General features: G+C 34.1%; 1 protein-coding gene across 3 annotated transcripts; it reads right to left on the bottom strand.

Annotated features, from left to right (window-relative positions):
* Nucleotides 1–905: 905 nt before the first annotated feature.
* On the bottom strand, nucleotides 906–14448 carry LOC100247280 (kinesin-like protein KIN-4C). 3 transcript variants are annotated; one of them, XM_010666108.3, is made up of 28 exons: nucleotides 14307–14448; nucleotides 13974–14218; nucleotides 13486–13632; nucleotides 13234–13386; nucleotides 12887–13140; nucleotides 10541–10713; nucleotides 10203–10327; nucleotides 9678–9714; nucleotides 9460–9551; nucleotides 9268–9384; nucleotides 9068–9181; nucleotides 8879–8962; nucleotides 8578–8773; nucleotides 8225–8325; nucleotides 7598–7696; nucleotides 7400–7513; nucleotides 7213–7329; nucleotides 7050–7130; nucleotides 6086–6157; nucleotides 5918–6011; nucleotides 5746–5777; nucleotides 5446–5531; nucleotides 4805–4876; nucleotides 4466–4693; nucleotides 3781–3925; nucleotides 2503–2562; nucleotides 1774–2307; nucleotides 906–1574 (listed from the first exon to the last, which is right to left on the bottom strand). In XM_010666108.3, exons 2-28 carry the CDS (start codon nucleotides 14088–14090, stop codon nucleotides 1248–1250), a joined length of 3771 nt encoding a protein of 1256 aa, XP_010664410.1. In that variant the 5' UTR covers nucleotides 14091–14218; nucleotides 14307–14448; the 3' UTR covers nucleotides 906–1247. The 3 variants fall into 3 exon arrangements, with proteins under 3 accessions (XP_010664410.1, XP_010664409.1, XP_019072115.1); XM_010666107.3 differs by having other exon boundaries at nucleotides 13974–14109; XM_019216570.2 differs by having other exon boundaries at nucleotides 13974–14448.
* Between the last annotated feature and the right edge of the window lie 3993 nt (nucleotides 14449–18441).

Genomic DNA, 18441 nt, shown 5'->3' with positions numbered 1-18441 from the left:
TTAAAATAAAAATAAAAACATCAAATAATATTTTTTCAAAAAATGGGTGCTTCAACGGTAACATAAGAGCGGGGATGACGAGGCAAAATTTGCCCATTTATTTATACTTAATGCCATTTAATTGTATTTCAATTTTATTTTCTTTTAACTTTGATGGCATTTCTTTATATCTTATTCTCTCTTTGTTTGTACACATCAACTATTTCCGGAATTTGATTCAGTATCTTACCATTTTCTTATTAAAAATGGTGATAATATGTAGAGTTGTTAAATGTCATTATTCTTAAACAACTTGGAATCAGAATTTCTTTTCGCACGATTACAAATATGAAAATAATGAGAAAAATATATTTTATAAATAGTCATAAAATGAAATAATATCCAATAAAGTTTTTATGAATAATTATTCAAAAAAATAAATAGAAAAAGGATTAAGGATGTTCATACCCTTTGTATTTTACTAATCAACATATATAATTTTTTATGATATTTAATCATCATCTCTCAAGCGTGAAAATTATCATTAAAATAGCTATAATGCCATGTAATGAAAAATCGATGCCACGTAATGAAAATTTGTAGGTATAAATAAACATTAAATGAACTCTGAGGCTGTGTTTGAGTGTTATAATGCTAATCACATTTATCATTTTTGTCGTCATAGGTATAATAATGAAAAAAATCTGTGAAGGTAAAGTGGGCTAGACAGACTCTTATGCAAAGGGAACGCTATAAATCTTATATATATTTTGTTTTATTTTCTATTTCTTTAGTGTGATTACTATTATGAAGAGTGATTTTCTACTGACAACGTACGCTTAGTAGAGCGCAAAGGTGCTGAGACCAGATTTCTACGATTGCAAGATGAAGATAAAACTCAAATTACAATTCCCCAAGATATTAGATGGCACACTGAAAGCACATCAGAGAGAATTTTAATAGCATTCGGAGCAACAAAAATGGACGAGGCACAGCATTAGGATCAACTGTTGTCAGCGAAGTCGATTACGTTCACTTATACACAGGGATCTAATTGTTTGGCATATCATGGAAAACCCCACCCCCCCTCTATAGAGGATTGATCAATCCTCACAAGACACAAGAACTTACACATTCTGTTAGATCCCGTTCTCTGCTCCTATAAATTCACCAGGAAATTTTCATTTTGAGGGGGCACACCACGGAAACTTGAGCAGACTGTTAGTATTTATTTCAAGGATGAGGAACAAGAACCAGCTCTTTTTAAGTTAAGGACCATAGTTCTCTTTCTCATCCAATGTTCTTGCCTGCCGGACTGGACTTCTTGAGGCAGAAGCGACAGTCTCCTTGTTGTTGGCTGCTGATTCGTCTGGCTGATCAGAATTTCTAACTCTAAAGGGGTTGCCATTTGATGCTGCCGATCTCATAGCCCTGGGTAACTTCAAAGGGATGTCTACCTCAACTGCAGTGTTCTCTGCCTTCTTGGGAGCTTCAGTATTCTCTGGCTGCGACGAAGGTGGGGCTACAGAAACTAGCTGAATTACTGATTTTCGCCATTTCTTTCTTGGATTAGGCTTAGGTGCCTTTGCTCTGGCCTGCACAGTCATTTAAATTTTCCATTAGCACACTAGGAGAAATAAGCGGTAAGGAATAGGAATAGACCTAAGAAATGTACTGGAAAATAAGACGTGTCGGCCATGCTTATTGCATGGGCGGAAATTTATGTCTTTCACATTCAGCAGCAATTACATAACTTCTCAACCCCTTATGCGACAAGATAGGAAAGGAACATACCATTTTGTTCCCAATTTCGGATAAAGGCTTCCTTTTGGATTCACAATCATCATTTGCCTCAGCAGGCTCATCAACTAGTGCACTCTGGAGCAGCATTGCACCATGAGAAGCAAGGTCGTGGTACTTCTGTGTATCATCACTGCCTGACAAGTTCCCAATGCCTTCAGCAACCGCTGATTGCAGGAAGTCATCCAACTCCTCAACCTTAATTGTTTCTCTGTTAGTGCACTTATTAGGTGCACAGCTGCATGAGTCCCTACAAGTGCCTCCAGCAGCACGACACTCACATTTCTTTAGTTTACAAAAAGATGATTTACTACAAGAGCAACATATTCCTGAATTTTCCGTTCTCAAATTTTCTGAACTACTGATATCCGAACCTACACGTGATTGACCTCCAGCTTTGGAATTCCTTTTCTTCCTTGGCCTTTTTCCTGATTCTACCCAGTCATCATCATCGGCACTGTCTGTGCTAGAATGTTCTGATTCAGATGTATCCATGTCCTCCAACAAAATCACAGACCGCCGAGGTCCCTAGATGAGAAACAGTTAGGAAGCCAATAAATCAATTAAAACTACTCAATTGTTATGTCCTAGAAGGAAGTCAGCCACAAGTGCTTTATAGTTAACTTATTTTTCTGGACAGTCATGAAAATTTAGTTAAGTTGTTCATGTAGTTACTTCTGTGAAGTATATTCATGTAAAGGAAAGATGGAGAGCAAATAATACCTCACGAAAATCATACTTCCGACCCGCATTATCCATGTCATGCTTCTTTGAAGCTAATTTCTGCAAGAAGTTCAAACAATAAAAACAGAGTAAAACAATTAGTTCAGTAGAATTAAGTTGAGTGATCCTACTTACTGGATGTTTTTACTTGATATATGATTATGTACACTAGCACCTCAAACATGAAATCCAAGAAGTTCAAAGTAGCTAAAACTAGCAGGGCAAGAGGAAACGAAAAATTGGAAAATCAGTATATCATATCTAATTGTAGTCTTCATACATCTGATCCACTAACAGTACACCAGTCAGCTACCAGCAAGAACTGATTTTTTTTGCATTTGTTCAATTCCTTTTATCAACTCAATGTAAAACTCTATCACTTTACCTGTTTGTAGAACAGAAAAATCTTTTTGTGGAATATAATAACTTTTACAGGATAACAGAACATGTCTAGCTCATCCATTTTACTGATCACAAGATAAACATAATAAATATTCAGAAAAGAATGTTTCGGATATTAATTAAACTAGGCAAATTATTCCTCCAAAATGATGTATTGAATGACCCAATTTGAGCAACAAGGATGGTAAACCAGGATTTTATTTATCATCAAAACTTTATTGATTAAGTTGAGTGATCCTACTTACTGGATGTTTTTACTTGATATATGATTATGTACACTAGCACCTCAAACATGAAATCCAAGAAGTTCAAAGTAGCTAAAACTAGCAGGGCAAGAGGAAACGAAAAATTGGAAAATCAGTATATCATATCTAATTGTAGTCTTCATACATCTGATCCACTAACAGTACACCAGTCAGCTACCAGCAAGAACTGATTTTTTTTGCATTTGTTCAATTCCTTTTATCAACTCAATGTAAAACTCTATCACTTTACCTGTTTGTAGAACAGAAAAATCTTTTTGTGGAATATAATAACTTTTACAGGATAACAGAACATGTCTAGCTCATCCATTTTACTGATCACAAGATAAACATAATAAATATTCAGAAAAGAATGTTTCGGATATTAATTAAACTAGGCAAATTATTCCTCCAAAATGATGTATTGAATGACCCAATTTGAGCAACAAGGACGGTAAACCAGGATTTTATTTATCATCAAAACTTTATTTTTCACTTGCTTTTGATCTGTGAAAGTCTCCTTCCCTCAAAGCTCTATTTGCATTAATTTAGTGCCATTGCAATACAAATGCTGATTGATTAAATGGTTATGATTAAGCACTATCATCAATGTGATATAGCCAAATTAACTAACCTGTAGCTTCTCTCGATGAAGAAGTTCAGCCTTTTGTATTTCCAGTTGTCTAACCAAACCACTGAGCTTGACCACTTTTTCCTTCAAGTCTCTTATTTCTGAATCTTTCTCCCTGCTGTCAAGTTCTTTATCCCATAACTTACACCTTCACAAGACAATGAAGAACAAATTTAATGAGTTTATCACAAACAACATTGTACCAAATTTTAGCAAAATCTACTCATTGCCTACTTTCAGATTCAACCTCAAAAAAGAAAAAAAAAAAAAAAACACACAAAAAAAAAAAAAGAAGAAGAAGAAGAAGAAGAAAGAAACAGGAACTTTAATACCAATTAACATATTTAAAAAAAAAATGACATACAGCTAATGCTGAACAAGAATGCACTCACTTCTCTCTCAACAAGATACGGATACGCATGAAGATGTATGACTCAGAGTGGATAAATAAAAAGAGATGAACTAGTTAGATCAACAACAAAACTTATAAAAAAAATAAAAAAAAGTTAGTTCAACAACAATGTCCAAATTTTCAACTAAAAAGAAAGAATTAACGAAAGAGTACTTGCATGAACCAAGTAAAGAAAAACAGAGGCTGAAGCAAAACACTAATGAACCAAAATGCAAATAGCAAGATGGGATGAGATGGTGAAATACACACACGAATAAGTTTGAACACAATTAATACCTAGATGAGGATGCTAAGTTGAACAGATAATTCATCATATTTTTTGCTTCAGCAAGAGATCGAACTTGGTTCCAGCGTCCCCTGCCGCTAAAGACCCGTTCACGCTCTTCTGCTTCAGATAACTGTGATGCCATAGAAACCAGGGTGCTAGACGATGTAGTGAGCATGTTTTCAAGAGCAAAAATCCTAGAATTTCTTGCACCAGGAGACATTGTCTCAGGGAAACTTCTGCAATTCCATTCAGAAAAAGGTGTTCACTAACTATTGGTAGGAAAATAATGTCAAAAGAAAGCAGTACAAACTAGCAGAAAGAACAACTTTCAGCAACAAATTTCTCACCCAAAATCTTTTTGCTTCAGCATATCTGCTTCTTCCTTCAGTTTTGCAACCTCCCTGGCCATCCTAGCTCTCCTGCAATACACAGAAGATATGCTTAAACCAACATTATGTACCATTTAGACTAAATAGGCCATTTCAAAAGCTTTTCTCCATACATATTTTCAAAATTAAAAACATGCAAACACAAGATTATTGTGCTTGAGTAAACCCAAATCCTTATATTAAAATTTTACCTAATACGAGTAAACTGGAAACTTAAAAGATGTAGATAATGGTTCAGACTGATGAAGAGAATGAAGAATAAACTTCAAGCATTTATGCCATTGTTAAGGATGAACTTCTCCTTCTTGATTATACTAAAGCCAATTTTTACCTGAATGATCCTCCATCAACAAAAGCCCACTTAAACCAAATCATCATCCCCAAAAGTAATTGAATTTTTTTATGCTAAAATGCTAGAGAACTCCAGTTTGTTTCTCCTGAAACTTGATAGAAACTTGGTCTCAACAAAATAGATCTGACATCAGCCCTTTTAGACATTTTTTTATCAGTTGCTAACAAACAACAGAGCCTAATGTTAAACAGTTAAAAGATTTCTGAGTTGATTTCTTGTAGCAAAAAGAAAAAATAATAACACTCACTCTTCCATTTGATGCTCATATTGAGAACGCACTTCATGTACCCGTACTGTGACTTCAAGCTCATGCTCAATTGCCTGCATCAGGGCCTTCTCAATATAAAATAATGTGTTAGTAAGAAGTGTGCTGGAAACAAACCTGTAGTACTTAACCAAATCCCTACTCAGACAGGCATCCAAACAAGAAGATATGCTGAAATGCTAACCCAATCCTCATCTCAGGCACAGGAAAAGACATGATACACAAACATAATGCAGTCTTCAATAAATACAGAACTCAATACTCTCAAATTAGGTAAGATACCTGAACTCCAGGACCATTTCCATTCCCAGCACCTACATTAGTAAAATTCAAGAATGAATTATAAGTAGATTCAGTAAATGTGAACTGCACAAAGAAGTAAGGTCTCCTAGCCCGATGAATTATACGTAGTTTCAGTAAATGTGAACTGCATGAAGCAGTAACATCTCCTTACCTAATGTTTCGCGTGATGATGCCTTTCGAGATTCTAATAGTTCTTTTAGTCTCTTTGTTGCCATAGAAGCTTCTTCAGTCTTTCGTTGCAAAACCTGACATGAACAAATGAAAGTGAGAAGTTCTCCTTAACAAGGAAGATCATAGCAGCTTAGGGGTGATTATTTACCATCTTTTGCCTTTGGTTTAAAGCTAATAGCTTATGCATCTCATACTCGTTCCTCCTTCCCTCTTTCTTAAGCTGTTGACAGAAAAAAATATTGCCAAAGAGATTAAACGCTTCCACATAACTGAAAACCAAGATAAAACAAGAACCACAAGATTTAGCAAAACAAGTTATAAATGTAAACCTAGCATTTAGTAAAGGAGAGTACTTTAGAAAAGATCTATCCCATGTTCCCAAGTTCATACCATTCTCCACTAGGAGGACTACAATTTATTCAAACTGGGAAAAGCCAAGAATGATTTGAAATTTAAATTACAGTAACAAAGTCACCTTAGTTTTCTTTTTCATCCATAAATGTAACAGGAAATATGCTTTTTCTGGGTATAAGACAATATGTCCACTAATAAACTAAGCTCAATGAATTTGAACGTCAAAAATTCAATTTAGAAGAGGGCAGGAATTCAATTAAGGCTATTCTCTTTTCTTTCTTCCAACCATCATTCTGTTGTTACTTTACTGAAAGAAATAGCCATGGTTCACAACAAGTTGCATAGGTAATTGATTAAAAAACATAAAAGAACTCAGATCATCAAATCAACATTGACCAGATATTTATAATAACATCTAATCTGAAAAAACCTTGCCAAAGCAAAAAATTAAACAAATAATATGCAAACACATGACACATACACAGTTCAGTGTTTTCACCCAAATATGTCAAAGGGCTGATTCAACAGAGTTAGAAACAGCACTCAGATTGTAAATTTGGAGCTATTGAAAAAGAGATTCCACTTTTGAAGCATATATGCTATACTGAATCTTTAATGAGCAAATAAACTAACCAAAATTTCTACTAAAAAGATTTTTTAAGCAATTGTACCTCTGAAATTTTATACAACCATAAATCAAGCCCGTAAAGATGAAAACAAAAAGTGTAAATATATTTTGTAATGACGCACGCATGTACCTGAAGAACTTCTTTTTCCCGCGATGCCTTCCATAACCTAAACTGCTCAGATTCTTGCTTGATCTTATGTTGCAATTGAACCTAGATAAAATAGCATTGATGGTTAGAGCAAATTGATTTTCATTTTGCAAGTAGACAAGTTTCATCAATGACAAAATAGAACCTTTTGGGATTTTATTCTCTGAATCTCATCCTGTAACCGTTTTGCAGCCTCATCACTTTTTTGCTTTTGTCTTAAGAGTTGAGATTGCGCATCTTGTTTCTTCTTCAACTCTGAAACCTGCAATGTAGAATCTGATATTATAAGATATGAAATTACCATTGAAAGGAGCAAGGAATTCCAGATTCACCTGTTTTTCAAGTACATTCAATTTTTGAAGGTAATCTTCCTTTAATTTTTGGGCACCATCATCAGAAGTGGAAGAAATACTTGCAAGGTCATGCCTCAGCTCCTCAATCTCTTTCTAACAATTGACAAAAAAAAAAAGAAGCAATATTTAAGTAATAACCTTAACTTACAGAATAATTATGATGAACAGAACAATTACCTGCAACGCTTTCTTCTCTTGTTCCAATTCCAGAAGTTTCTTCTCATAATGTAGTTTAAGAACTGATGTATCAGCACTTGCAAACCGCTTCATTTCAGCCTTGCATAATAAAATAAATTCGAAATGAACAAAGGAACCAAAGCAGAAGAGAATGAAAAAACAAGCAACACCTACATAAAAATGGATACTAGAAATTCATATACATAGTGTTTCCTTGAATATTAGGTGCCTCTTAAGGACTTTGCATGCCCATGACATTGCTCTTACACCCATTTAGTGAACTGTAACTTCAGTATTTTCTTCCTTATATAATGAATAATTATAAAGTTAGATCTATTTGAGCCATTCCTATGAAATTGTGTTTTCACTCATTTAATTATCCAAAATATTTGCTCCCTGGTTTAATGGTTTGGGAGTCTGTTCAGCAAACCTATTCTGCAATCCCACTTAAGCCCCAGATGTACACTAATCGCATTTATGTGAAAATTTTGGCAGAAACTTTCCTCCAATTTCTAAATCAGCATTTTCATACAAGTAATAAAGTCTCAGCCAACTAAAAGTTTGTAATTTTTGAAAAGGTATAAGAGTCCCAGCCAATGAAAAGGTCAGCAACCATTTATGATTTACCTCTTTTTGTTCAAGTTTTTTGTCCAACTCTTTGAGCTCCATATCAAATTTTTCTTGAAGGGAAGTGTATTCTAACTCCTTTTCATCATCTTCAATCTCACCTGGATGGCAGTCACACCAATGTAAATTTGCAAGTCAGTAAATATCAAGCTGGAAAATTAATAAGCCAAGACCAAAATTGTCATAGCCAATGTTTGATAATGAAGTTCCATCATAAATACAAGAATGTCAAAGACTGATTTTATATCCTACAACCCCCTAACCACCCCCACAAACAAGCCCCACCTAGAACTATGAATTTTCTAGAAAAAAATCAAGCAAAAGAAACAAATAAATAAATTAGTGATCAGCACCTTTTGTATCACAAGCTGATGAAAGCTCATTAAGGCTTCTGAAATATGCATTTTTTGCGCGGAGACTATCATCATCCAAGTCAGTGCCATCAACAACAAAATCACTATGTTTTGAGCTATTCAAACTTTGTAGGTGCAACAATTCACCCTCTAATTCTTGAATTTTTGACACATAGGATTTTAGCAGACTAAAATTCTGAAAAAGAGTACGCAAAATTATGTCAGAAAAAAAATGTTTCTCAAAAAGTTGCAATACATGCATCTGTTAAATGTGCCATGCAATGAACCAATTTACTCAAACCTGATCTGAATCAGACTCCATCTCATCCCAAGATTTCCCATTTCTGGCTGATTCAATTTTCATAATCAATTTGTCTTTTTCAACCTAAAATATTCAATCCATGAGTGAAATCATTTGAAACAACACAGCAGAAATGTTTTGAGAAACTTATGAAAGCATCTAACAACAGTGGAAACAAATGAAACAAACCTGGGCATCAAGAGCACGTTGTGTTAAATGATCACAGGTGATTCGGCGCTCTTGAAGCTCCCTTTGTAGCTCAGCATTGCTCTCTTCAAGCAAAGAAATTTTGTGCTTGAGAATCTGGGAAAAAGAAAAGGGAAAATGAATTTAACACCTAAAATTAATATATAAGGAGTTCATGGTAACCACTCTTTTACTTATAGTACCTGAAGTTCCTCAAATGGAGCACCAGCATCGCCACGGAAATAAAGAAGCTCAGACTGTAATTGCTCAATTTGGCTCCGCATTCTTTGCATTTGAGCTGCCATTGGATCACGGTTGATCTACAAGCAGGAAAAAATAATGGGAAGCCACATCGTAAAATAATAATAATAATAATCTTTGAAGAGGAAACTTACAACTGCCTTGTTCTGAATATTTCGAGCACGATTTGCATACTTCAAAGTGTTTAAGGTCTCTTCTGCATTTGTATCAGCAGGACTAACACAAGCTGTATTTGTACATTTAGAAAAAGGAAGGAAAAATAGAGTCATGAAAGAGAACAATATAAGATGCCTTAAGTAGTTCCAAAATGTTTTATACAGGCTGAACATGATGAAGACATTTATGTACTTACCAATCATGACGGTTTTGCTGTTTCCTCCAAGAGAATCCTAGAACATCAAAACTCCCAATAAGCATCTGAATTTGTGTTTTGAAGCATATTGAGGAATTCTTTGTGTTTTTTCCTTCAATTATCAATAAATGAACTTAGTTTTTCTTTGGTGCTTATGGTGATCTCTCCATGTTACACCTTAAAATTGGGTATTATAGCGGTATGAAAAATATGGTGCACTAAATCTCCACAAGACACAAAAACAACCTTTAAGAGTTTAAACCTCGAATCATTTCATAAATTATGATTCATGGATCATATTCTTCTATATAATCCATTTTATTTGTTTTTTATGAAGAGTCGAGGTTTAAAATGTGGAGTGCATGCCAATTCCTATCTTTTGAGAAAATCATTTGAATATATGGACAGGATGTTCAAAGTTTTGTTAAGAGCAATACATAGTCTATGGATAACACAATTTGAAACGATACACTGACAAATCCAATGTAAAGAGGGAAAAAGGAAAGAAATATTTAGTTCTCATGCCTGTAATAGGCGTGTCAACTTGCTATCACGATATGGAACATGACCTCCTTCTTTCCGCTTCTTCTCATCTCCCAAGGCACTTATCACGTTGCCAAGAGCAAGCAATCCCTTATTAATATGAATTCCTTGATCATGTACACCATTAGAAAACAACTTAGCATTTTATCAAAAACGAAAATAATAATACTAATATTGACTTAGTACTTCAAAAGTTGAAAGGTAATGAAGAAACTTGAAATAATAATCATCATATTTAGAAGAAAAGAAGTAGAAAATTTTGACAGCATTCCTCTTCCCACCATTCCATTCTCAAATTAGGCATGTTTTGAAATTAATACCTTCTTTAAATCGCATCCCATCCGCTCCTGTCCGTTTTGCTCGTTCAGAACCAGCAAGATCCACTAAATGGAGTTTTGCACATAGGATATCATCTCCCACATCATCATTACTTACTCCAACACGAGCAATTTTCTTTTGCTCCATAGATATTGTGAAAATGGCATGCGAGCGACTGAAACACAATGAAAACCCAAGTAGAAAAACTGAAACTATGGTATAATATCTAATAAAGAAAAGAAAATTTGTGGTTATGAGGGAAAATCAAACACCAAAAATAAAAAGTCACAAGTGAATGTAAAGATAGATAAATTTGACATTGTTTTGTTGGATTAAATTCTATAGTAGGAAGCATACACACACAAGACAAATGTAAGATTAACCAAGGAAAGCAATTTAACCTTGAACATATCATAAACTAGATTAATATAAGGAAACTTCCTAGAGATAGTTGCTTGAGGTAACTTTGTTGATTGGATAAGTATCAGCAAGAAGGCCTCTAACTAATTCAATCCTTGACAAGGAAGGTTGAGAGAGAATAAATAAATTCCTTTTCAATGATATGTTGATGATTATGTTAAGTAAGGTTATTTTGAAACCCGATCTCTATCAATTTTGATAAGAATCAGTCAGGACCCAAACTGATTCTTTCCGTTTGTAATGAAACTACAAGATGAAAATATGAGCATAAGAATACATGAGAAATTTCTGGCTGGCCTTATCCTCAATTAGAGAACTTAGTACCTACTTAATTCATTTGGAAGGACAATGAAAAATGAAAAATTTTGAAGTTAGAGTCATATCTTGTGGAATGCCCATTGTCTAGTGGGACACCTAGATAAGCTCACTTCTATTTTAGAATCCCTTTTAAAATTATACTCTCGAGCAGAGACTAACAGCTCTGTTGTAAGCACCAATTATCATTCTAAGTTTATTTTGCTTTTGAGGTTGCTAAGACCGAGATCTCATGTATATGTTGGTAAGGCAGTATATCACAACAACATAGAGCAATATCGATATTAAATTTTAGTGCTTAGTTATGTAGCCTTCAACTATAAGAAGTCACAAACTGCCATTTTATTACTCAATCTTCAACCATTTAACTAGCACACACAATGTACAATATGGCTACTTTGTGAGAGACCCTGGTCAGTAAGAGCATGTGCTTAATAAACAGGGAAAAAAATTTCTTGAGTGCAATCAAGGCAAAATTTAATCCTTCAAAACTGGCATGCCTTCCATTTTTTAATATGTTCCATGAAAGAGGGATGACAGCAGTTTGATTTCGCTGGCAAATCTACATGAGCTGTTTAAACAGTCAGGGTAAATAGAAGTCACGCTCTCATAATCAAATTACATCCAGCATCTTTTAACCTCATAATACCTAAATAAAAACTTCCAAGATACATATTGATGTTCAGTCCATACTCTCATACCAAGGGGAGTGGGTGGAGTTGGGGTTTGTTGTTGGGTTGGGTTGTGAAGGTTCATCCTCAAAAAAAGCAAAGCGTGTAGAAAGAAAGCTCAGCTGAAAAACTACAGAATAACTTACATTGAGAGTGATTCTGTTTTTTATTCGTAGCATCTACAATGAGTTGATTCAGGAGAGAAAGCCTATTTAAGGCAACCTCCCATGGACACCTGTTTGAATATCAGCAAACTCTACAAGTGTCTCTGAGGGATGCTTAACATTTCCCCCAAAAATAGTGAGAATGGCTTGGAAAGCTCTTAAAGGTGTTTGGTCACTTTGCCATGAGCCAGAGCTAATGTCAGGGATATACATGGCATGTCCACTGGTCATGAAGCAGGGTAACTTGACAATTTTAGATTCCTTCTACAAATGATAAAAGATGTGGGTGGGGGGATGGTGTACTTAAAACCAAGATCTCCACTTAACCAAAGCTCTTATACCATATTGAACTACCTAATTTCCTAAAAGTTTAAGCTGCTAGGATTTGAACCCACTATGTATAGCATGCTCTAACCATGTTGAACTACTAACTTTCCTAAAAACTTCTATTTTAGGTCCACAATGTATAACATATTCTAACATGAACATTATATTTTTCATGTACTAAAGGGACTAGGGAGAACAAAAAATTATACTCAACATGACTTAACACTGATTCTTCAATGGTGCCTAGGAAACACAAGAATAGTTCTACTAGTCAGATTTGCATAATTAATAGAGAAACATCACTAGCAATAATAACCATAATGCACGATTTAAATGTTTCAATTAAAACTACTTTGCAATAAGCCAAGTGGATATGGACTATATTAAACCGTCTGCAATAGTTTAGAAAACACCATAAACTCACACATGCATAACTCTATGAAATGGGTACCTTGATTGACTATTCATATTAGTACTTCCAGTAGCACGAGCTGTGGAACCGTGTGATAGGTATGATGCCATTTCTTCTTTTGTCCTAACTTCTGCTTCTGTCACGCCAGCAAGGGTTATGCCCCCGCTTACTGTTTCTCTAATTTGTATAGGCACTCTTGCTGGTCCAGTAGGCTTAGTTACACATACCCCTTCAACTTTGGAGGTAGCTGATGAATTTGGGTCAAGCAAATCAAATACTTCTTCCTTAAAAATCTGTCAATTATTGAAATTACATGTAAGGACGTAATCACGCACTATATGGGCAGATAAAGAAAAGAAGAAAACTGATAAAGAAGCTTATGTTACCTCGATAAATGATACTCTAATTAAAAATTCGGTGGAGTCTTTCATGGCCTCCACTCTTGAAAATATACTTTCCATAACTTTTGGTATAATTCCACCACTACTTTCTTCTCCTGTATAATTGGTTCCCATTGTGTATGTTTTCCCCGAGCCCGTCTTGCATGCCAAAGAGAGCTGAGTCAGCCATAAAAGCTCCAAAACATGAAAATTTAATTTAATTAAGAATCCACTAAAATGACTAAACAAATATTAAACCTGGCCATATGCAAGAACTGTTGCATTGTAGCCATGGAAAAGTGCATCAAGGAGTGGATAAATACAGTCATCAAATATTGCAGAAGATCGAGATCCAGTGCTGCCGTAAACATAATCAAATGTGAATGCATGGGATCCAATTTGAACCTGGTCGTGCACCCAATAACAATTACAAATCAAACACTAAGATCAAGAAATCTGGAAGTTAATCTCAAAATACATCAATTCAACCCTTCATTTGTTTCTCAGAAAACTGAGTAATGATTGTTTTTATTTTATTTTATTATATTTTTGCTAGACAAGAAACAGACTAATGATAAAAGAAAATAGGATTCTTAATTCTGAATAGTTTTTATTCTTATAAAACAAAAAACACACCAAAGCTAAAATCATTCTAGTTTTTCCTTGTTCCAAACAATAAACCCTAAGATTCAAAAATCTCAATTCTTATTCCTATCTTGCATTTTCTTATCAATTAAACACCATACCTGTGGCTCTCCAGGAACCACTGTTATGCAATCTGTACAGCCAATGAGAAGCTCTGATGTAATGAGTGGTCTTATGTTAACCGCAACGCGAACACATTCCGCACGGGAAACTTCCATCTCCACCTTCTATCTCGGACTTTAACCCAAAAATGTGAAGAAAATGATGAATTAGGGGCTAAAATACACAAATGATGAACAGAATAATCGGATCAGCATGCCATCGGAGATCCCCAGAAGGAGAATGCCTATGGATATTTGAAAAGAAAGGTCGTGAGCTGAGGAATGATGGATCTGATAAAACGGATCCGTTTCAGCGTGGATGAGATGACATACCTGTGGAAATGGGAGGAAGAGGAAACGAGAGGTTGAAGGGAACGGCTATGGGAGGAGGAGAGAGAAAGATGGAGGGCTTTGGTTTTTTGAATTGAGCGGAAGGGACAAACGGGGTGATGTATGAGGATCGATAATTAAACTGATTTGGAGAAAGTCGCTGGGTCCGAATTCAAATAGAGGCCTGTCACGTGATAAATAGTCCTCATCACGTGCGTTCCTGGTGTCAGGTTGGGTCGGTTCGACCCAAATAAACCCTCTCATGGCTTCTATTTGTTCAAATCAAATGAGCGGACGGATTTTGAATTTGAAATACTAGAATATGACCGTTGGCCCCCTTCAAACTTAGTGGTTACTCCCTTTTGGTTAACCCATCATAACATAACTGCTTGGAAAAGGGAATGGGCAAAGGATTGCAGGACCCAGCGAGAGGTTCTCTTTTTTCTTTCCTTGTTATAGACTTTATTAATTAAAATTTTATAAATTTTAAGAACAATTTTTAAGGACATAAAGTTAAGCCCACACTTTTTATATAAGTATGACTATATTTTAGGTTAAAAAAAAATTAAAAAATTGAAAAAAAAAAAAACAATCACTAATTTTTTTTATTTGTTTTGTTATCTTCCTTATGGAAAAAAAAAAAGTTATTAAATTTAAATTTATTCTTTATTTTGCTTCATTTTAAACTCGATTTTGCAGAATAAAAAAAATGTTATTTAATTAAAATGGTCATTTGGAAACCTAATTTTAGAAATCTAACCTTCCATCCTTTTATGACCACATTTTGATAAAAATGTCCTAATTATTTTTTTTGTAAAAATAATTTTTTCTTTTAAAACTTACGTGTAAATACTTGAAATAAATAAAGATATTTATTTCATAAATGAATTATTTTTCAAAAAAAAATGAAAGAGGTTAAATTCACAAATATGAAGATTATTTCATCCCTTTTTTAACCAATTAACTCTAAAAAATAAGAAAACACATGGGAGTGAAAGAGCATAATTTGTTTCCTTGCTATAGCACCACCCATGATTTAAATTAAGCCTAAAGTTTCATTTGCATCTTGGTAAATGGTGATGCTAGGCATGTAAATAAGCCATGTTGGGCAGGCCTTCGCCCTCTTGGGCTCGGATTGAGCTGAAAATTTGATCCATAAACTAAGCCCAACTCTAGGCCCAAACGTTTAATAAAATGTTATTATTTCAACCTTGAAAATATGCCTACTTCAATCTGTCTTCATGGAGGAATTTAAAGAGAACTTCATGGGCCAGGCTGATGCTTAGAAAAGCCAAATAATTTTGACTTGAGCTTAGATGTAAGCTTTGCTGGGTTTTGGGTCAATGGACCAAACTTGTGCCCCTAAAATATAAATGGTAGACTCCAATTCTAGTGGGCAAGTATGCAACCAACAAATAAATTATCAAAAATAAATATACAAATAAATAATATAATAGTGATTTTGTTATGGTTCAGCAAAATAGGTCTACAAGGATGTTCTCAAGCTTCTTTTACATTAGGTTTAATAATTTATGAACTAAGGGGTCCTCCAACCTACATTTAATTTCTTAGGTAATATTTGCAATTTTTAAATGCTTTTTCAAAGGTTAATCAATGCCTTCCATGGTCACAATTGATGAAAATTTGAATTTAACTACCATATAGGACAAGTATAGTATGAAATGAATGTAATTTTTAATAGGTATTAAGTGTATTTAATGAAGATTAGAACATAAAGTACAAATGATTTCAACTTTAGTTTTATATCAAAACATAAAGGAAAAAAAATGATTAGACACGAGATATTGAACAATCAATCGACATATTAACCATCGATGAGATTCACAATGATTACTAAAGTGTTTAATGTGATGAAATTCACATTAAGAGTACGTTTAGGAATGATTTTAGAAAACATTTTTAACACTTAAATGATACAATTTTTCAAATATTAAAAATATTAAAAGCGCTATCTATAATCACTACCAAACAGATTCTAAATGTGATTGAACGCATTTTTTATTATTATGATGTGTGTAATACCTTAAGTCCAAATTATGGGAACTATAACCATCACTTGACACAGCATTAATGAGGTATATGCATTATACACTAATTTTCATCATCACAAATATGTACCAAGTGTTAACACTATGTCTCTTAACTTGATTGAGTAATAAAAGTTCCCCTAATCCCATGTGGTAATTAAATGTCACCATAAGGACACTTGTAGTTTAGGATTGAACCAATGTAATAACATCTTCATAAAGCTAAAAAAATTGCCTCAAAATGGAATGTTGAAGGGAAATGAAGCCTAACTGTAGGTGCTTCACTAGGATGTAACCCTCATCAACATGTAAGGGTCATAATTTGTCCTTATGGAAAAGACATATAACCTTCACATAAGAAAATATCTTAAATTGATGGACCAACACGAGAACTTCATTAGCAACCATGACAAGTACCTTAAACTAATGTGATGAGTGCATGAGCAGTAAGAACTAGAGAAGTGGAATCACAAGAGCGTGTAAGAAGTTGAATATTGGAAAAATAAAAGGAATAAAAAATGCAACAAGAAAATACGTTTTATATAGGTAGTAGACTAAAGATCATTGCAAAAATCAAGACGAGAGAGTAATATTCTTATCGTACTTATCAAATCTATTGGGGAATGCATTTGTTACTATGAACTTTTGATTTTCTTTCCTAATAACTCTCATGTAGGAAAATAAGATTAAAGAAGAAGGGAGGAGGAGGTTTAGGAATTGTGGGGACGTAAGAGATAATCAATGCATGCATAAACTTAAGAAAGTGATAACTTAGTTGTCTATTAGAAGTACGAATGTATTACTCCTTTGATGTCTATCTTTCGTGTGAGATGACTCACTAACCAATTGATAAGATGAACATTAAATGCAATTAGACATCTTCTTACTTATGGCATGCTTAAAGCCTTACTCTCATATCAAAAGGCTTGTGATCATTGTTTGATGAAACAGTAATGAGGTATGAACATTGTACATTATTCAAGCATTGAAATGCCCATTGGTCTTAACTAGCCTAATTAAATGCTTTTAAATACTTACATAGATAACAACCAAGGGTAATCTCACAGTCATTTTCTCTCGTTACTATTATTTGTTGACTCTTATAATAAGTATTAAAATTAATTTTACTATCATAGTCACCCTCTTTAATCAATTATGTTCTTTCTCGTAGGGATGGAAACACATGCCACTTGAAACACGATTCTACTTGTCAACCAAATGAAGGACACGTAACACAAGGTTAACGTGGGCTTCCAAAGCTCAACCTAAATTACATTAGGCTCTTATGCCTCTTGAATCAAACCATTCATCTTCATGGGTCTAAAATTATTAGTTTATTAATTAAACAACATGTAGGTTTACCCATGAACATCACTTTCCTAATAAAAGAAACATCTTATCTAAAGCTTTACAAATATTGCAAAGATATGTCAAGAAATATGCTTTATTCATCGCCTATTTGATCACCGCAAACAAACCACTATACATGCGTTTCACGAAGCTCCTTGGATATAAACACAAAGATGTCATGCTAAGTTATATTTCTTGTACAATTTTGAACCCTCGTTTTAATTGTCTAGTTGCTCACATAAATGGAAGGCTTATTTGACACGTCAACATTCTTTTAAAAACAACACTATGCCTTTTAACTTGATATAGTAATAACAATTCCCTTAATCTCATGTGGTAATTAGATGTCATTTTCATCACTACGATTACCATGAGAACACTTGTAGTTTGGGATTGAACCAATGTAATAACACCTTCATATATCTTTAAAAAGGCCTCAAAATGGAGGAAGAAGAAAGATGAAGCCTAACTTTTAGGTGTTCAATTAGAATGCAACCCTCATCGACATGCAAGGGTCGTAATTGGTCCTTATGGAAAAGACATTCAACATTCACATAATAAAATATCTTAAATCAATAGACCAACATGACAACTTCATCAACAACCATGACAGATACCTTAAATAAAAGTGATGAGTGCATGGTTAGAGAGAAGTGGATAAGTGGAATCATAAGAGCATGGAATAAGTCGAAGATAGGAAAAATAAGAAAAAGAAAAAAATACAACAGGAAAATGTCTTT

Source organism: Vitis vinifera, chromosome 18, assembly GCF_030704535.1.
Source record: "Vitis vinifera cultivar Pinot Noir 40024 chromosome 18, ASM3070453v1".
Lineage (NCBI taxonomy): Eukaryota > Viridiplantae > Streptophyta > Magnoliopsida > Vitales > Vitaceae > Vitis > Vitis vinifera.
Note: the sequence above shows the minus strand (reverse complement) of the source record. Positions and strands in the feature narration are given on the sequence as shown.